General features: G+C 49.4%; 2 protein-coding genes across 4 annotated transcripts; both read left to right on the top strand.

Annotated features, from left to right (window-relative positions):
- Nucleotides 1-1,800: 1,800 nt before the first annotated feature.
- LOC119109716 (glutamate receptor ionotropic, kainate 5-like) lies at nt 1,801-13,144 on the top strand. Its single transcript, XM_037233496.1, has 8 exons — nt 1,801-1,860; nt 2,032-2,226; nt 2,603-2,801; nt 5,388-5,591; nt 8,071-8,225; nt 8,737-9,008; nt 11,958-12,164; nt 13,138-13,144. The coding sequence occupies exons 1-8, from the start codon at nt 1,801-1,803 to the stop codon at nt 13,142-13,144; spliced, it is 1,299 nt and encodes a 432-aa protein (XP_037089391.1).
- A 1,506-nt stretch (nt 13,145-14,650) lies between these two features.
- On the top strand, nt 14,651-20,478 carry LOC119089833 (zinc finger protein OZF). 3 transcript variants are annotated; one of them, XM_037212661.1, is made up of 5 exons: nt 14,651-14,759; nt 16,238-16,354; nt 16,823-16,921; nt 17,355-17,444; nt 18,940-20,478. In XM_037212661.1, the coding sequence occupies exons 2-5, from the start codon at nt 16,246-16,248 to the stop codon at nt 20,100-20,102; spliced, it is 1,461 nt and encodes a 486-aa protein (XP_037068556.1). In that variant the 5' UTR covers nt 14,651-14,759; nt 16,238-16,245; the 3' UTR covers nt 20,103-20,478. The 3 variants fall into 3 exon arrangements, with proteins under 3 accessions (XP_037068556.1, XP_037068549.1, XP_037068544.1); XM_037212654.1 differs by lacking the exon at nt 14,651-14,759 and adding an exon at nt 14,840-14,875; XM_037212649.1 differs by lacking the exon at nt 14,651-14,759 and adding an exon at nt 15,510-15,538.

Below are 20,478 nucleotides of genomic sequence, written 5' to 3'. Positions count from 1 at the left end.
CATTTTATAAAGGCGTACGTGCCGACCGTTCCGCCGTCGGAGAGCCAGGTCGACAGGGCTCCCAACGCTGTTGGCCTCATGGTTGTTGGCCCCATGCTCCCAACGCTGTGACTGCCTCTGCATTGTAATGTCTGCACCTCTACTCTCCTTGGCCTTCGATCGGGTCGGTGTTTTTAAAGCGCCGCCCCCTAATGATCGGCCTGACCCGCATGGTCGTAACGAGCGCCCGGGTCAAACGTGACGCACAAAACCGTACTGGTACACTGAGAAGCAGGGAGAGGCCCGCGGCGAATACATACGCCGCCGGCCACATACATTGACATTTATACTGGTACTGGCCTGAAATGCCGTGCGAAACAATCTAGTGGAGGTAGATGCAATTGAGCCTTTAGCATGATGGTTCACAGGCTACATGCATATCCATCGTGCAAGCAAACATGCAACCGATGCAAGTCAAGAATTAAAAGCAAAGTTGTGCCTGGAAGGAATATATTTGACAAAAAGAACCAAGACCTTTGTTCGAAAATTGGTGCCATGTCGGTGCTAAGGAGAAATGTCATGCACACCTGCGACTATACATTCTACCCAATCCCCGTGCTGGTTTCATGCTTAGCACATTGAAACCACCCATTTCAGTGCAGAGTATGGGAGCTTTCGGGTTGGCACTCGTGTATGACAGGTGAATTCATAACGGCTATTGCAAAAGCCTTTGCAAACGAAAGCTGCCTGGGAAAACAGCCTCAATACATCGATTTAGTTTGCAAGAGGCCCGCAAAGCTCATCGACGTTAGCACCCTGGCTGCTTTCACCTCTCATATGATGGCCATTGGATGGACTGATGGACCGCTGGATTATTGGGATGATTACTTGCTACCATCGTTGAGAGACTTACACAAAGATGTGTTCGATCCGCCATCCTTCTGGAACATTCCTGGCGTTCTTGGTGGTCTGGGTTCATGGTGGGCTGTCGGATATGCTGCGCTTTCTCCTGTTGAGCTCAGTGTCGTCTGTTGTAAATCGAAAGCCAACAGCGTTTAATGATACGAAAAGCTTTCAGAATATAGTTCTCTTTTAATCGTTAGAGGTCGGTGGCCCCGTTTTACCTACGGAGATGTCCTTCTAATTCAAAACGACCTCCATTTGTTGTTGCCTTGAAGTCCTTGAACACAGTAATGGCGCTGTTCAGATCTCTCAAAAGTGGCGCTTTAACGGAAGTTGATAGAGAGCTCTCCCGTGGGTGCCGGTGGAAAGGCGCGCGTTCGAACCTACTTAACATTCTCGTGTTTATTTGTCCTGCAATAACAAACATGAGAGTTGGTGACGCCAAACTACTTGATACGTTGAATATATTTCTATCCCTTTTAGTGAGATAGTGAGTTAGAGTTAGTTTAGATATATCGTTTTAGCCAATAGTGAGAACCATCAGCCTGATGCGAGCTACCAAGCCACGCCCTCTGTTCTGTGACAAACGCACAATAACCTCGCAAACATTATATTGTTGACGTTCTCTTGTAACGCAACTCTCTGAGCTGTCCCAGTGGCGTTGGCGCCCAACTATCCACCGGCACTCTCGTGGTGGCCTACCTGCGCACAGCATGTCGGCCCCCATCGACGCTGACGTCACCCCGTCGGCGTCGACGACCGCCGCGGCTCAGTCCGCTGGTCGACGCGCACGCGTGAGGGTCGCGACAATCCTGGACCCGGCCATCGACGGCGGGAAGACCGCTCGACTCTGGGACAGCAGCGCATTGCCGGGATCCAGCGACCGCCGCCGCACAGAGGGAAGGCTCAGTTACCGCCATGGGTGACCGCGACCAGCGAGGCCTCTCCGCAGAGGAGCTGCGCGTGATCTCAGTGCACGTAAGTGGCAGGGACTAAAGTCGCGTCAACGAGTCGCCCGTGGGGGTGGATGCGAAGCTGGTGTGTTTCCACGTGCATTTTTTCAAAGGATTAGCAGAATAGGAGGAGACCTTTAGCTGCCGCTAACCACGCTCAGCCGCCAAATGATCTCGACGCTTGTGCCTCCATCAGAACCCACCATTTGTAAAGATTCATCAGGAGATGGCGAATCACTTCACGCACAGCGGCTACCTGATCGACCTGTGGAACATCATCAGCGCGGAGCTGGACTTGCGGTACCGCCTGCTGCCGCCGAGACCCGGAGGCTACGGGGCACTGCTGCACAACGGCAGCTGGACCGGCATGGTCGGCGAGCTGGCAGAAAAGGTAACTCACGGGCGTGTTACACCGGGCCATGGATCATCCGGAGGAGAGTGAACACACTCCTCAGACTGCGGAGGGACCTTGGGAGAAGGCATCATACACTTATAACCGCGTCACGGCAGGCTCACCTGAATGTAGAACTGGACGGCGCACAGCACAGGGTGCAGCCTTGAGCTGGACGGCGCACAGCACAGGCTGCAGCCTAGAGCTGGACGGTGCACAGCACAGGCTGCAGCCTTTTAAAGTCTTGTATGTGCTTCGGTCTCCCGAATATTGGTGGCAGCGGTGGAGCACGAGATGTAGGCTGCTCTTCCGCCGGCACCTCGGCCCTGCGCCATGCACCAGGGGATCAACGACATTCCGTGTGGGTTTCCCTTAGCGCGCCGACGTGGCACTTGCCGCCATGTTTTACCGTGAAGACCGTGCTGCCGTCCTGGACTACGTGAACATGGCGCCCGTCTGGTCCGGTCACTACGAGTTCCACATGCGAGCCGGCGAGAGAGACACCGCCGCCCTCTCTGGCGACATGTTCGCCTCGCTGCTGCGGCCACTACACCAACACGTCTGGCCCATGCTCTGTGAGTCTTGCTCTGCCTCATCAGCACGTCTGGCTCATGCTCCGTGAGTTTTGCTCTGCTCATCGGCACGTCTGGCTCATGCTCTGTGAGTCTTGCTCTGCTCCATCAGCACGTCTGGCTCGTGCTCTGTGAGTCTTGCTCTGCTCCATCAGCACGTCTGGCTCGTGCTCTGTGAGTCTTGCTCTGCCTCATCAGCACGTCTGGCTCGTGCTCTGTGAGTCTTTCGCCTTGTTTTAGCTGATGGACGACCGGGCACCGACTGCGGGATTTGACGATTGCAGTCCACGTACAGAACGGATAGCTTACACTCAGAGTCATAATGCCTTTTTATGATGGGCTGTTAGAGGCCTCACTCTCTGAATGTGTTTCACTACTATCGACGCCATCGCCTCACAGCACTCCTGGTATTCACTTAGATATTTGTGCTAAAACATCCTTATCAGCAAAATGTCAGTCGTGCAAAATTCTTCACCAGAATTCCAGGGTCCGTTAGGGCAAGCTGCCTCGTAGCCGTCAATTATAGTTGGAAATATGATGGGATACATAGAATCATTCACTTACACCAAACGATGTAATGTGTATGTGGCGTGTAATTGACGTACTGATTTGCTGATAATCTAGAACGAGGATTCGCAGTTCAAGCTGTCCGCTGAAGACCTTCAAAGCCAGAGCCTTTTTCAAAGGAGGACGACAAGCCTGTCGTATGGTGTAAGTGAATGATCCTATGCATCGCATCATATTTCCAACTATAATTAACGGCTTCGAGGCAGCTTGCCCTAAGGAACCCTGGGATTCTGGTGAATAATTTTTGCACGACTGACATTTTGCTGATAAGGATGTTTTAGCCTAAATGTCTAGGTGAATACCAGGGGTGCCGTGAGGCGATGGCGTTGATAATGAGATCGGAGGAGGGGGGGGGGGGGGGGGCACCTGACGGATCGCACCTGGACGGCCCCACATGGCTACACCCCTTGACTACAGCACTGCGTGAGAACCTCGAGTTTTTGTTGCAACGTTGTGCGTTGGTCTGGCAAAAGGAGGCCGGCTTTTCCGAGAAGCATGTGTATCTGAGCCAAAAACGTCACTGGTATGCTTGGTGTACGTGAAGATACTGTAATAAGTCGCCTAGGAAGCGTATAGCGCACCTGCGGGGATACCCAGGTCGATACACTTTACAAGCGGCCGCGCGGGCGGGCGGTGTGACCCTACAAAGCCGCATGTCTGGGCTTATTGACACATGATAAACGGCAGCGTCATAAAATTAGATTTGGCAGATGATCTATTCACTCCGCGTGTTCCGCAACCATATTTCATCGCAGCTGACGTCAGTTCACTGGACAAGTATGTTAACTCGTGCTATTGGCAGGTCCGTTTTACGAAGCAATAGTTGCCTGTTCAATAACATTGGACGGCATCCAAGGATTCCGAGGCGGCATAAAACAGCAAGGTTGTGTTTTTTGGTCTGTAACGAACAAGACAATTTCAGACAGTAGTATCATGTCTGTATCGATGATGCGACTTGCGGACGCTTGGAGCCTGCGGCGTGTTTTGGGACCAGCACATATACTCACTGTCCGCTCCGATCGGGTGGTGTATCATGTCTGTATCGATGATGCGACTTGCGGACGCTTGGAGCCCGCGGCGTGTTTTGGGACCAGCACATGTACTCACCGTCTGTTCCGATCGGGTGGTTGATTGAAGGCTAGGGCACCGGTACTACGACTCGTCTTTTCGTCGGCGCGAGGTGGGTTTGGATGACGATCCCTGCATGGCAAAGCTTGGTGAAGCGGTTGGGTAAATACGTGCTACACGGATGTCGATTTGTATTATTTTTTGAAGGCTTCGGCCCCTCAATGTTGAGTTGTCCCCATCCCATGTTGCCTTCGGCCCCCCAATGTTTTTGGTTGGAATATTACAAAAAAGCGTGGGTAAGGGGTGACCATATCACAAAGACTTGAAGACTTCTTTGATCTCCCTGCTTAGTGGCGCCTCGTGGTGCTCTCATAACAAAAAGTCGTGGTTGCTCTCACCACCAGATACAAATCTCAACAGCTGAGCGGATGAACGACGCAATAATCTACACGTACTAAGAGCCATAAATCATACAATGGTTTGTGAGGTTAAGGTGGAAAGCCCTGCAATATGGGGATGACCCAAGTCCTTCTTATCTAACCCGGTCCCTGACTCAACAACCAAAATGTGTGCGGCCTCCCATGACCGTCATAGAAGAGCACCATTTGCGCCCTAAGGAGGCCTCTAAGTCGGCGCCTTTACTTGTCGATCAGAAGCGATGCATGCGCCAGTCCCTGCTCCCTGGATCCACCCCTGCATGACTTTCATGCTGTTAAATTCAAAACGCTGTTTATGGAGTATACAAAGAATAAAAACACACATTGCGTCTAATACAAACCTGGGCTAAATTTGGTGAGGGAAAAGCTTGGGAGGGGTTAGACTGTCGGGCCTTTGCTTCAGCCCCCCCTAATTATTTTCAAAAATTGACACCTTGATAAGCTATCTTATCATGCATCAGTCTACTCCAAACAAATCATTGAAGCCTGTGACCTGGTCTGACCTGACCTCCCACAGTTCTCTCTTTGGTGGCGCTGGCCATCGTGCTCGTCACCTCAGTCCGCCTGAGCCGCGGACCCGCCGAGAGTGGACCGACCCGCCGCGAATTCTCCTTCGGCTTCAGCTGCCTCTCCGTCCTGATGACGGTGACCGGCCAGGGCTGGGCTGTTACACCAGTCTCGGCCCCGGCTCGTATAGTCACCATCTGCAGTTGGATCACCGGTCAGTTGTCACCCTCTTTGCCTGGACCAGTGGTCAGATGCCACCCTCTGCAGCTGAATGATGTATCTGTTGCCGAGCTAATAACCGCAGCCCGTCGAAGTATACAAGTGTGCTTTTTTATTGTTCTTCATGCATGAATTGTTGCAACTAATCGTTCACACCTGAATGAAGGAGGAAGGAAGTTATTTGGGATGCAGCGACCCCACCGGAGCCCGTGCAGCATCTTATACAGCCACATGTTGCACCCGGATTAAGCTATTGATTGAGCTAGCAAGGTGATTGCAGGCACAGGCTCTAGATCAAATTGCTAACGGAGTAGCCCACTTTGTTGTACTTTTCACATATTGTTACATCACATTGTTGCACTATCATCTATTTCAGACGCGTACGCTTTGATCAGTGATACCAGTTTTCTCATGACTCTTCTGAACAGCTTACAATTTTCATTCGAAGTGGCCGACCTCACCAGAGAAACCTCATTTAATATTGCTTACTCACGATGGAAGTAACACACTTCATTTGTTTCCCTTTTGCAAGGTGTGTGTTCTGTAATGTTTCCAACACGCTCATGTGTTAAAATGCTTGTGCAAGCAATGCTACGAAAGCTCGAAACGTTCTGTTGAGATAAAAAGATATGTAAACATAAATTTATTTTCCCGCAAATACAACGAAACGCTTTACATGACATTGATATTTCTTCTATGGCGTTTACCTTAGGGCTCTTCTCAAGGTGCACTTTGGCGGTAGGAAGAGTATCACATGATCCATGGGACGCACTGGCTCGAACTTCAGCCAACCGACTTCACGGCAACAGGCCCTTGCCTGCTGGGCCCACCACAGGCGCACTTTCATTCGCACCAGAAGAGGTGCTCACAGTGGTTGTCATGACGACAATGGTCGCAATTGCCGGGAAGAAGTGCAGTGTCGTTATAAAGCGTTAACAGCGTAATTTGAACACAAAAATTATTGACTGATATCATCATCTTGTCTTTGCAGTGCCACAGCGCCATTACCCAGTGCTATCATTCGACGTAATTAGTCTCGATATTTCATTAGAGTATATTTTTCGCAGTATGCTCTAAAAGTCAGACACTTCTTTTGAACTACTTCTGCGCATGCTCTCAAAATTTCAAGCTTCTGTCCTTGACGGTTCATGATATATGATCTCCTTTTCATGGTCGTGTCAAGGTTATCTAAATGACTTTAAGTGCACGGCAATGCTTCCGATATCTCGTACTAGGCCAGGAAGTCCCAAGTCAACCTAGAAACTTTGGTCTTTGTGACCAGAGATGGCAGCTTGAAGGTCATGCAATTCAACCTTAATGGCATGTATATTACGGGTTGAGAACTAATTCCTTGATGTCTTCTTCCCTCTCGTGTGGCTTGTTTCATTTTTGATAAAGTCGGACTAGGCCAAAGCAACAGATGCCTCCACAACTTTGACGTGGCATGATCTATCACAGGCCACATGTGTCAATGTGTGCTTTTGAATACCTTAGAGTTTCCAAAATGCTATTCAACGCCGTCCTATGCATTATAGTGACATATTTGATTCTCACGTAACAGAGTGACTCTATACAATGCAAATTCGACTGCCTTAAGCTGATATGACCCATTCAAGGTCACATTTACCATTTGGCAGACGCGCTTATCTGAAGTAGTTTGACGAGAGCTTTCCAGTGACGTTTCCTACGTGTCTCTAGTTTTTTTTTTTAATTTTTGAACTTTGAATGGGACTCTGAAGCCGTCCCTGTGTTGGGCAAACGTGACGAAAATTTGCTTAGGGCAAGGGTTAATCTATACGAAACCTGACAAAACTACATTTCCTTCTGGGATTTTGAAAGGGATTGGGTGTTCTACTTGTTAGTTAATTGGTTTTCACATTCATTGGCAATATCGTTGGCAGCTAATCGACTTTTATAGCACGCTTTTATCTCTCATTCAAAATTTTTGTTTTTAATTATGACTTGTGGTTTGGGTGACTTTATACCTTCACCCTGAAGCCGGGATTCCGCATCCTTACCCGTGCAATGCTCACTTTCATGGAGGTAACCCGGCTAAGAAATGGCATTGGGCATATTCATCAAATCGTTTTCCATGACTATGTTTGGTAGGTTGCATACCCGTGCAAATGGCATGATATCTAGACTAGCTACCGCTCCAGAGATCGCCCCTTGGCCGGTCCTGCTCAACTACGATAGACATCGGTGCCCGGCTCCAGCGACGTCACGTGTCGGTGCCCAGCTCCAGTGACGTCATGTGTTGGTACCCAGCTCCAGCGACGTCACGTGTCGGTGCCCGTCTCCAGTGACGTCACGTGTTGGTACCCAGCTCCATTGACGTCACGTGTCGGTGCCCGGCTCCAGTGACGTCACGTGTCGGTGCCCGGCTCCAGTGACGTCACGCGTCGGTGCCCAGCTCCAGTGACATCACGCGGTATGTGGGCAGGCTCCAGTGACGTCGCGTAGCGTGTGGGCAGGCCTGTTGATCACCTTCCACTACACGGCCAACATGGTCTCGCACCTGACGGTGGTGCAGCCGGCGGCGCCTATCAGCAGTCTGGCGGAGTTCGCAACCAACAACGACTGGACGCTGGCCATGGAGGACGGTCTCGGCATCATCGGCTCCTGGGCGGTCAGTGCTGCCTGCACCGATGCTGGCCGACACTGACTTGGTATTGATACCCAGCCTAGGCGTTGCACGTGCCACCAGCCCACAACCGCACGGGCCCGCGAGCCAACGCTGGTTACAGAGCCGTCTTCCATAACGCACCGTGACTTGCCTGCCCCCGCCTCCCCCCCCCCCGTAACGGCGATCAGTGATGACCAAATACCAACACAAGTACTATCATGTTATTCGTTGCCTACGCGCACTCGTGGCCAAACTGTGACAGATGCAGTCCAATTCCCCGTGACTCTGGGGAGCTATAATTGACGTGAACTCTGCGCTCATCTGCCGCCGATCTTTGCTTCTCAAATCCTGCCGCTGTGTTCTGCCCTGTCTTAACCTCCTTGCTCATGTCTGTGGGAAGCTTTCATGGACATGGGCTTCGCATTTACCTGTCGCGGGGTTGTGCCTGTCCGGACCTACCGCTATGTGCTCTGACCTGACCTGCACACGCCCTGTGCACCATCCTGACCAGCAGAGGAGTCCCGTGCCGGCCGAGCGTCACCTGTATGAGCGAACGGCCTCTGGAGAGCGGTTCCTCCGGCTGAACGGCACGCCGGAGGCGTTCCTCGCCGCCGTCCAGCCGCGCACCCTGCTCTTCTACGACCAGGACCTCGTCATCACGGCTATCGGCGAGGAGGCGTGTCATCTTCTACCGCTGGTCGAGCCCGATCCCAGAGGGAAACCGGAGGCTACTTATCTGGTGTTGAGGAAGGGCCTGAAGCCGCTCAGGAGCGTCATTAACAAAACGCAAGTGCTGGCAAGCTTTGGGGAGGCGCCCGTCCGTCGGCACCGGCCTGGCGAAATAGCATGGCATTAAGTATTGTCTGGCTATGCACGCATGCATTTGTGCCACACAATGCATAACCTGTGGTTGCATTAGTTGAGCTGGACTCGGATGCATCTCTTCTGGCCTTAAACGAATAGTCCAGGGCCGTGATATCAGAGAAGTAAAAAGTGCGATGATCCTCTGGCTCTCCCCGTTATCCGAGACGTCCACACTTGCCCCGCACAAGGAAGCCAAGCGAACAATTTTGCATGCGAACTCTGAATCATTTTCAGCTTCCTGTGAGTTACATGTATGTGGGTCAAATGTGAGGTCACATGTACGTGACAGCGCGATGTGGAGCGTGTTGGCCGTCAATGAAATGCGATCGCTAATGATCATTTGGTCATAATGCCGTCTTGGAATACAGCGAACTATTGCACTGCACGTTTACATTCTGTACTTACCTTTTCCAATGTTTAATTTTGCACCGCCACGGTTACAGCGCCAATGAGCTTTCCACGCATCTTGCATCGGAAATCGATGAATCATGTGGTGGATTTACAACTATATTTTATCGGTTCAACAGCAAAGCAAGCTTCGGTCGGGCGTTGACATGGGCTGGCAGACCTTTCATTTGTTGGCGCACCGCTCGCAACAAATGCTCATTGATTGGAGTGGGAGCTGGCTAAAGCAAACTACTGCTGTTGTTAAGATGGGGCACCAACCGCCAGCACGTGCCGCGGAGGCTGTCCCCAATCGAAGGTCGCCGATCTAGGAAAAATAAGTGAAGGGTGCCGTATGGATTATCGAATGTAGCTACAAAGGTGCGCATAAGGGTTATTTGTAACTATTTGCAAGGGTGTATGCTTTCCAAAAGCCCGCATTCCGAGAAGCAGATAATGCTGTTCAGAAGATGCACTTTCACTGTTAACACATGTTTCGACGTAAACTACAAAACCGAAACATTGTGAGCGGTATTATCCAAGTCCACGGTGATATGGGTTTGGCCAGATTCATGTGACCCGGTTGCCGTGCACACCCTTACTTCAAGCTTATCTGACCTGAAAAGCTTGACCGTGAAACCCCACGTGGAAACCTTTGAATGTTTGGTCAGTTATGCTGCACGCTACTTGTAATGTGCATGACATACGTATGCATCAGCAGATGTGCAGTTTTTGGCACAATTCACACGACAGCGACAAACATCATCTGCTGGAAACAGGTTAAGTGTAAGGAAATGTCCCACGTTTGCATGGGGTTTTCAACTAAGATGAGCATTTTTAAGATCATTTTCTGCAGGCATCATTCCGTCTGGGTTCTGAGTGAGGCGCTCGCAAATTTGTGAAGATCAGTTCGTGTCGCATATTTCAAAGCTATCCAGGTATTATGACGTCATAGAAACGTCACATGAATCTGCCCACCTCCATGGACAGACTGAGTTCAGGGTCACTTGGATGAGCCACCGCATCGGCAGACAATACTGGGTAAAAAGACTTTCACATTTCTATCGGGCTTTGAACTGAAATAACAAGCATGAGAATCATTCGGCGCAATTCACAATCTGGCCGTTCTTAAGACCCAAAACCTTCTAGTTTCTAAGCTATAGGCCCGTGAAGATTGAGAGACTATTGTGGGAGAGTATTTCAGGGTCACTTTTCCTGCCGTCATGTCAACATCATTGAAATCATGGATTTCCATAAGTCAGGCGACGATCAAGGCCAATACAAATGAGAGCACGATTTCCAAACATAACGGCCGTCAGCTGGCTCTCAATCAATGTTGTGCTAGGCGCAATGACATTTTCACACAGTGGCGTATCGAGAAGCATGTGTATTAAACGGAGAAACTGCATCGTTTGGAAAAGTCTTTTTTCACCTCAGGGTGAACCACTACTAAGAAAGCAAGCTTTTCTATCATATCTGATTCTTGCCTCAAAATCTTCAAATTTCCAGCATTTCTTTTAATAAGAGCGCCGTAACTGATAATGCGAATGGAAAAAACACATGGCATTGAAGAAAATACACGAAAACGCCACAAAAAAACGCGCTGCTGATAAGATAAATTCATATAAGCGTTATGTGGCTATTCTGCTCCGCACAGACACCAATGCTATCTTGCGGTGCTCGAAGTATCATGTAAGTCCACGTCCGCTAGTGGTAATTCTGGCACGGCCAATCTGGCAACGACTCTGATGCCTTTGCAAAACTCCATGAAGTGATCAAACGGTATAGTATTGGGGGGAAAATTCAATAAAATTTCATATTTTAGTGGTCTACTTAAAAGTGTACCATAAGTTATAATTGAGCTTATTCTATCTTGCCTGATACTTGTCTCGCCATCAAATGCGCAACACTCCCTTTAAAGTGCGTGATAAGGTATCATGCTCTGACTAAGTTAAAGGGCTACGATATAAGTATAAATAACGCGGAGTTGGGCACTGTTAGTTACGTTAGATTAGTTGTAAAATGAAGACACAGCGGTTTTGGACGCATCTGCCCTTGTGCGTTGTGCTAGCAACCTCCAAGGAGTAAAATGGGAAGCACAAGGTAGGGAAGAAGGCTACATAATGCGATCCCTGTATTCAGCGGGTGATGAAATGCAATGTGTTCCGTTTTGAATGATTCCCTTTCGACATCCACGGTCAGCATAGTGGCCCCGCCGTCAGTGATATCTGTCTCCCCATGCCCAGGGTAAATTACAACGTCCAGCTTTAACCACGACGTCTACCGACCACAATTCACAGTGCGTATCTCATTCTCAGGAAGCTTGGGCGTTACTCAACCAACCACCTATTTAAAGCAAATGCAGCTCGCCCCTCCCCCCACTTCCCTTCTACTATTTTCGTCCGGTTTTACAGCACCGCCGTCCTCTATCCACGGCTAACACCACTTGCAGTTCGTCTGAGCGCCGTCCGGCGGCGCTGTCGGCAGGCTCCTGCGCCTGATGCAGACGGGCACACTGTCCCGGCTGAAGCGACGCTGGCTTCGCGGCAGCCGGCAGCTCTGCCCAGACCAGCGGCTAGCCGTCCGGCCCCTGACGCTGGCCGACATGCTGGCCGTGATCGTCATTGTGCCGCTGGCAGCGATCGGCGCTGGTCTGGTGTTGGCCGGGGAGCTGCTGGCCAGCCGCCTGAGATGGCGAGCCCGACGAAATTACCTGTTACCGCTGGTCGATGATGATGGACTGCTAAGCAGCTCAAAAGAACTGAAAATGTAAAGTGGAGTAATGCTCGGTGCTGTAGTGTGCAACTCGAGGTCGCTCAGACTACCCGTTTGAAGGTTTCAGACGCATGGGCGGGGTGAGATGCCGCCTGAACGGTACCTCGGCCGTGCGGCACGCGCGGTGGCACCGCCTTTTTTCCTCGGCGCACCTCCACACCGAGGGCCTGGGACTGCCGTGATAATAAATGCAAATCAGATACCCTCAACTGGCCTTTCAACCCACACCTACGGCTCCGATTCTCCGCTACGACAGCGCGTGGTGTTCACCATTTAGCACACCCGTCTCTGATTTGTACTTGTACGCCAGAGACGGGTGTGCAGTCATACGCCAGAGAAGAGTGCGCTGAACGCATAATTGTGTCCATAATTCGCACATAACAGTGTCCATAATTCGGACATGACTGTGTCCATAATTCTCACCCATATATGAGACATCGTAGTCATCATGATGATGTGGGCTTCAAGATTCGAAGACCCGCTATTTCGCGTTAGATGCTTAAACATGTCACATCTAACTGTCATATATAAGGCACGAACCGGCTGTGATTTGTAGGTGGAAAGTTATTTTCATCACTCCTAATCGTTTCAGCGGTCACTTCGCAACGGAAGGTCTAATCACAAACTTTCATACTTTTGTTTTCTCCCATTTTTTTCTGTAAGTCCCGTTCTTCTGTCCAGGAAGGCGCCTGTAAGGCCAGCTGAGCCGGATGTAAAAATCCATCAACTGCCACTGTTCACGTCATCGCTGGAGACCGCCGATAAGGGCAAAGGACGTCATAGCCACACCGCCGGGACGTGGTCCAGGATGGCATCTCTGGTTCCCGAGGGTGGCCGTCTCCAGTTCTGCATGACCGGACGTCTCCTCTGGCGACGTCCGAGTGTCCGCCAGCCTCTGAAACATCTTCAAGGTCGTGGTGATGTCGCAGCGCCATGTACCCGGCTGGCTGAGTCGGAGCCGCCTGCCCTCCCACGCGGCGAATAATGCTCTCGTATTTCCAAAAAGTGCCTTTTACGCGAATAGGAAGTGTCCAAAATAAATTTGGTAGGCTTCTGGGCGATGAGAGCATGCTGGATGATAAACATATAGAGCTCAAACAATCGCGTAAGCCAATCGGAGCAACGACCAGAACCGGTGGAGTCCATGGGCGATAGAATGGTCCGCACAATCATTCATAGGCCTCGACGACAATGTAGAGCCATCCGAGGTATTTGCGAGGTGGGGCAAAGTTATATCGTTGCCAGCATGTTAAGCGTGACAAACATAGGTGGAATCATGCAAAATTTGAGTGCTTTATTGTTGCCTTCTATTCTTTCTTACTTTGTAGGCCCCAATCACCTATCGTCTATCTATCCATCTATCACCTATCTAAATCGTCCCAATGGTCTCGTATCCTGCACAAGTACAAGCATTTTTGAATTTCAGACTTCCCCATCATCCACTGTCTACTGAAAAGCATAGGTTCACAGTGTGATAGCTACCGTGATCGTTAACACGGCTATTTTTATTTCCATTGGTAGAAGAGAATATATTTCAGGTGCCGAGCCGCCCTTGGGAACTTCTCTCAGCCTAGTTGTAAAGAGCACACCATACACCGACGAAACCACGTTGCCACGATCTCAACTCGGCAGACGTTGAAGGTGCCAATTTTCACAGCGTGGTATGGAATTCAAGGTGGAACTGGGCCTTCCAAGAAGTGTTTTGTGCAGGATGCGTGGAACGAGCAAGATGCACCCAATGGCCGTTTCTCAACCCGCCAACAAATTCTGAACTCGTGACATGTGTCGAATTTTACGCATCATCTTTGCCAAAACGCTTCCACACCAGATGTACTGCAGTGCGGCACTCATCCCTCATTAGGCCCGTGCTGGGACCAAAGCTGTCGGATCGCCGTTTCTCAGCAAACTCAGGAAAACAGGGAATGCCAAATGAATCGGAAATTTGTTACAGCCTGCCATGCAGTTGTACTTTTAATTATTTTTGGGAATCCCATCCCTATCAACGATAAGCAGTAACGCAGAAGCACTGCGTGAGCCATCAGTGCCAGCAGGTCTGCCGGATGCCAGCGGTCTATCTCATTATCTGATCTGGTACAGCCCCACTGTCTTCGGGTACCTTCATCATTACTTGGCCGACGGCGACACACCTTAGGTGAAACCTAACACCTGGCGAAACTCTCGCGCTGATTAACCGTTTTTGATAACACAAACACTGAAATCCAAAGAAGGCATCGGCATCAGTTGGGGAAGGCGTGTTTACTTTTTGGGTGCTCTTGCAAAATATGGCTGAAAAGGAAAAGGACGTGGCCATAAATCGTCACTCTTAGTTTTAGGTCCCAAAATTATTCCTTTTCGTTTTTTGTAGGCCCGGCAGGGCGGAATCACGCCAAAGAAGTAACTGAGATAAATTGCTTATTTAAAACAGTTCTCATGAAAAAGATATGTCTGCAATATGAGGACAAAACACTCAACTTTCCGAAGGCAGTGATGCAGAGTTCAAGTGTAGAGTTCTTGGTAAGCAGAAATATTGTATTTACGCAACGGCAACGCAGAAACGGCGCTAGGGAGTCCAGGCGGTGCGGTGCGCGCGGCGCTGGGGGGCCCGCCATCGAAGTTATTGAAATTCGAAGGTAGGAGCATGATTCTACCTGTTTTGAGATTATTTACGATATGTCCTGCCCTAAACACGACGAATGGTGTACAATGATTTTTTCTAACGTTAGGTAGGAAAGTACACCCTGACCCAAATATGACATATATAAGGGAGGTCAATGTTTTACCACATCAGGCATAGGCAAGACAAGTACAGTTATATGAATCTTGCTGAGTGTCTTATCTTGTGATGGCAAAAAGGCAGGTTATATTGTTTTCTTTGCATTTAATTTACCATGCTGCTAAGCATTCTAAATCATGTATTTTCCATCAACATCTGAAATTGGACAGCAACTGAAAACTGCTGTAACCATGATCTGGGAATCTCCCACATGACTGCACAGCTCTTGGCTCAATTACTGCCCAATATTCTAAGTTATTTTCTAAGCCTCGACACATTCATGTATTGTATTGAAATGGAAACATACAAATGATTCACCAATCAAAAATCCTTCTGCCTGCAATAGCATTTAAAGGCAGCTATTTATATGGAATGCCACAGACAAGGCATGGTTAAGTCATTCCCTTAATTATTTTTTTCCTGTTTGGATGTATGGACCAGACTATGCATCACACAGTTGAACAGGCAGTTGTATGCATGAACCAGACAATGCATCAGGCATAAATGCACCATGTAAAAGGTTTGTGGGCATTCCTTTTTGTTAAGATTGTTTTGTGATGTTGATCAGTATGCCCAATATGAAGTAACAGATGTCAGACATAGTTCACGTTTGTATTTTGAGCCCAGGTGTTTTTCTTTTCTTTTCATTGACCCATTTTTTATTTCATTGACACATTTTTCTTTCATTACCATGTTTATCAGCTGACAATCAACACATGTAGACAGATTGGTGCTCAGAGGTATAGGCATGCCACTTCAGAGAGACGACCACCCCTAGTCAGCATGATGCTTCGGAGAAAGGACCACCCCTAGTCAGCATGATAATGCTATTATTGCTAATAATGTTTCTGCTTTCTGCTCTCTGCCAGGCAATGTGGCAGCTGTGCTCACAGTATGAGAAGGATAATTTTTCTGTGTAACTCTCATTGGCACCTGCAGATGCTCCCTGCTAGGCTCGCTGACAGCATGCTCCTTTGACCCACAAATGTGCTGCCCTTCAGTCTGATACACACCAAGTCAAATTTCTGACCACCCTCACAAATGCACAATCAGACTGCTGACTGGTTGCCCACCACACCATTCTGGTCAGGCTCCACCTGTTTTGGGCTTACATAGGTACCCCTCAACCAGTTCCCATGGGTCATGAATGGGGATGAGGTGACCAATGTGCTCTGCTGGGGGCCATTTGCAGCATTGTCACAGCTGTCTTCATTTTCAGACAGAAGAATGTCTTCATCACACCAGTCAAGTGCTGAGGAGGATGATGTGTACATTGCTGGTTTGGACTGTGAAGATGATCCACTGTATATTGGAGAACCACTGGCAGTTGGACAAGGTATGGATCTTTCATTGTCATTTGGATTTTACAATGCACTCAACTATGGTGGCCATATGTCATTGCCTGCTATGGACTGCCTGCATGCCTATGCCTATGGGAGATATGGGTCTTTAGGGTATTGTATGTTGGGAGACAGGACCTTTTTTGTGCCTCAGCAGTGAGTAAGGATGTGAGGTCTTCTTCCTACCATGTGATCATGCACATTCCTTAGTGGTGCCTATCTTGACACATTTGACACCCCAAATGTGATTTGTGGTGTCAAAATGGACCTGAAATATTTGTGATCTGGTGCTCAAAAGGGTCCAAACATCTTTTTCTTGATTCCTCATAAACTTTCAACTTCTTAACTGTTACTCTGTTTATACATTGGTGTGATTTGTTCCACCAGATGTTTCATGTCTCCCCAGCAGCAAAGTCTAAGTAGACTGGAAGTTCTTGAGACTAGCTCACTCCTATACTTTACAGAAGCGGTGTACTCTCTCCGCTGTGGTGGGAATGACAGTGGGGTATTTGCGAACACCTACGACAGCGATTGTTCGAGTCCTACTGCGTTCATACTGCCAGGTGAGGCTTCCAGAAAAAAACTTTGATATTTTGGCTTGTTATATCTTTTCAGACCAAGAAATTATTACCAATTCAAAGTTGTCCCGACATTGACTGACTGATGTGCATTTTTCACGTTCTCACTGCGAAGTTTCTGGGATCCCCAAATTTATCGTCTTGTATGGTGCTTAACTTGATTTATTTAACTTGAAAGCTTTCTCGTGCAGATCGCAGATTTGCACGAACGTTTTCCCGCTTACGTCAAGTAATACATATATTTTGATGAATTGGGCATCGCATTCTGTATCCACGCATTGAATGGTACCATGGCCTTTCAACTCATCAGTTTAAGTAAGGGTCGTTTATGCTGTATGGGCTGTTGAATATGCTGTCAGCTCATTGTTGCTTGCGGTAATGCCGCGGCATTCGTGCTGACTGACTTCTTTCTTTGCAGACGATCCCCCGGATGTTAAACCCGACCTGATAACACTCACAGATGAGGAGGAACCAACGGAAGGGACGATGACTTCAGCTCGTTTGCTCGGTAGGTTACCAGCTGCCGTTTTTAGTACTAATCAGTTTACTTGCAATGACAGCAAACGATAGGGGTACTGGTAGTAAAGTAGTTGATGCGTCTGAGGTAACCAGCACTGTGCGTCTGGTAAACCAGAGGTCAGGGGCTCGATTCCCCGCTGTGCCCGTCCTTCCCGCCAGAGTGAGAGGCAGGCGACGTCATATAGCCTCAGCAGCTGAGTGCGTTGTAAAGCCGCAATGACAGCAACAACAATGACAGTAAGCGATCCCCAAAGTACCGAAATATATAGAATATACGCCATAGCATTCTCCGTGCTCAGGGTGACCGGTGTGTCTCCAAGCAGAGCAGGGGTGCGAAAAATGTACAAAAATAAGGAGGGGGCCGTCCATAAATTGCGCACGGAGGGGAGAGGGGCTCATGGGGTGCAACCGAGGTGCAGCAAAGGGCAGGGGTTTTAGACGGCGTAACCTTAGAGGAGCGTATGGTCGGTTGTCGTAAATCTGAGAAGTATCAGGGCGATTTACGACGACGCCCTGTATCTAGCGGTACACCTGCGGCGCATGCGCAGTTGCGTCCTGGGGTGAGCGCGACACAAAGGTCTGTAGGTATCTATGTTAACAACAGTCCTTTCCCACTCAGGGCCACATAGGTTTTGTGGGACACTGTATTTGCACAGTGGGTCCAGCCCAGCTACTAACTTTGAGTCAAGGTAATCCGGAATTACGTTTCGGCAACTTCCACATCGATTCCGGCAGTCCGTTATAAACACATTTTAGCATAATTCATGTAGGCCGGCTCATGACGACAAGGCCTTGTTCGCTTGCAGTGTCGAGTATAGTGCGTGAGGATACGCTTACAGATCCTTAGTTTAACTGGATTCAGCAGTCCCATCGAATTTAGTTGAGTTGGCCAGTGTGTCGGGCCATACCAACCTAGGCCGCGTTTCATTTCACCTACTATGTTTTTGGTAGACAAACACATGCCCCGCCCACTCGAATGCTGGACTGTTTCATACCAGCTACTGACTACTGCAAAGCTTTACATTACCCGCGCATCTGTGCCATTATTAGCGTCATTAGCAGTCACCTATCATCAAGTTGCAGCTTTAAAAAAAAAAATTATGTCCCACTTAATCCCTAGCAGCCTGCATATTAACTAAAACAGCCAAAGCACTAACATGCTGTTGCCTGCGCTGTACGCCGCCGTGTCATGGACGCCCCACAGACCACCGAGATGTTAAAACGTTTTGCGAGCCCAGTAGTCGACAAGTATGATGCCACACCCCCCGCGTCACGAATCCATCATGGCCGCCCGACCAATCATAGAACAGGATTTCGACTATTGGTAGCACGATAGTTACGATGAAACGCGGCCCTACATTGCATGCTTTGGGGAGCTATCGTCCGATCCAGCGCAGCCCACTCAGGACCACGATTCCGTGCGTTTATGCAATCCCTGATGAACTCGAATGGCTGTGTTTCTAATTTACGCGCCGTGTTTTCAGGTGCTGCATGCCATCCTGGCAGCGGGAAAGGTCAGTGTTTAGAAGAAGACCCACTGGCGCAAAACGCGGAAGCTCACCGCCAACAACCTGCCGTGAATGTCCGCCCTTTTCTGCAGCCGCGCCTTGGACGGGCAGAAAGGCGGCGAACCGCGCGGACAGCTGAATGCTCGTCCCATTCAGATACGGACAGAGATACTGCTGGCTCTGGTATTAGCAGCGCGCCGTCCGACGAAGAAATGGCAATGTCCATGCATGCTTTTCACTTGATCACAAAGATGTTCATCTGCGGGTTTTGTGGCCAATCTTTCCGGGAAAGGGAGACGCTGATCAAGCACGCCGCGCGCCACGGTAGTGAGAAATCCTTGTGCAGCGTGTGCGGGGAGACGTCAAATGAAAGGCATACCAGAAGCACTGATGGCTATGATCGCAATGATGGAGAACCGTTTATTTGCGAAGCGTGTGAAAAGCCTTCCAGCGGAGCTGGTTCATTGGTAAGGGACTCTTTAGTCACAACCGGCGTAGGAATGTTCCAATGCGGTTCTTGTGGAAAATCTTTTTCGCAAAAAGGGAATCTGGATGTTCATGCACGCACTCACACTGAAAATAAGCGGTTTAGTTGCGGAGTTTGTGGAAAGTCGTTTTCTCGAAAGTCGGCGGTGAAGGCGCATACGCTTTGTCACGCTGCTGAGAAGCCGTTCAAGTGCAGTATGTGCGGCAGGACGTTTAGTGAAAAGAAGAATTTGGCGTGTCACGCGCTGACCCACAAAGCTGACCAACCAGCCGCTTGTGATGTATGTGGCAAGTCCTTTTATCGAAGGAGTCTTCTGAAATCGCACGTCATCGTCCATTCCGGGGAGAAGCCGTTCAGCTGCGACGTGTGCGGCAAGTCGTTTTCTCGCAAGCCGCACCTGCGTGTTCACGCGCGCACCCACACCGAGGAGAGACCGTTCCGCTGCGTAGAGTGCGGCAAGGCGTTCCGGCGAAAGGATCATCTCACGGATCACGCCGTGATTCACACTGGCGTGAGACCGTTCAGCTGCGGCGTGTGTGGAAAGTCGTTTTGTCGGAAAGGTGACGTGCGTGCCCACGCGTTTACTCACCTCGGAGACAAGAATAGATCAGTCGTGGAATATGCGGCAAACTTTGCCACGGGAAAGGCATGAAAGGAAGTGGAATCTACGAGAGCGAATTACGTAAAAGCTGTTTCGTGTTGTAAGAACGGTAGTGTAGCGAAGCATGTTCCGTTGATCCGTGTGGGATATTGTCCAAATGCCTGTAGCGGCCCGCAGAGTCGGGGTCACCTTGAAGCTTATATACTCCGCGCAGCGTTGATGTACAGATACAAAGCACTTGCGATAGGAACGTATCATTATCAAATCTCCCCAGGTGTGTCCTTACTCATAGTGAATACTCCGTCGGTTGGCGATGTGAGTCGGAAGTCCAAAGATTCTGCTCGGTCGTGAAGTGTAGGAAACCGTTCAGTTGTGAAGTGCGAGATGCCGTTCAGTTATGAACTGTGATAAACCGTTCAGTTATGAA

Source organism: Pollicipes pollicipes, unplaced genomic scaffold (assembly GCF_011947565.3).
Source record: "Pollicipes pollicipes isolate AB1234 unplaced genomic scaffold, Ppol_2.1 Scaffold_1600;HRSCAF=1878_pilon_pilon_pilon, whole genome shotgun sequence".
Taxonomy (NCBI): Eukaryota; Metazoa; Arthropoda; class Thecostraca; order Pollicipedomorpha; family Pollicipedidae; genus Pollicipes; species Pollicipes pollicipes.
The sequence above is the reverse complement of the archived record's forward strand: the minus strand, read 5'-3'. Positions and strand labels throughout refer to the sequence as shown.

What these genes read in the sequence shown, in the direction of transcription:
- LOC119109716 (XM_037233496.1), top strand. Translation starts at nt 1,801, where the DNA reads ATGGGTGACCGCGACCAGCGAGGCCTCTCCGCAGAGGAGCTGCGCGTG. An exon ending in CATCTGCAGTTGGATCACCG is followed by an intron (nt 5,592 to 8,070) that starts GTCAGTTGTCAC and finishes GCGTGTGGGCAG; the next exon opens with GCCTGTTGATCACCTTCCAC. An exon ending in GCATCATCGGCTCCTGGGCG is followed by an intron (nt 8,226 to 8,736) that starts GTCAGTGCTGCC and finishes CCTGACCAGCAG; the next exon opens with AGGAGTCCCGTGCCGGCCGA.
- LOC119089833 (XM_037212649.1), top strand. An exon ending in ACCACTGGCAGTTGGACAAG is followed by an intron (nt 16,355 to 16,822) that starts GTATGGATCTTT and finishes TATACTTTACAG; the next exon opens with AAGCGGTGTACTCTCTCCGC. An exon ending in GACTTCAGCTCGTTTGCTCG is followed by an intron (nt 17,445 to 18,939) that starts GTAGGTTACCAG and finishes CCGTGTTTTCAG; the next exon opens with GTGCTGCATGCCATCCTGGC.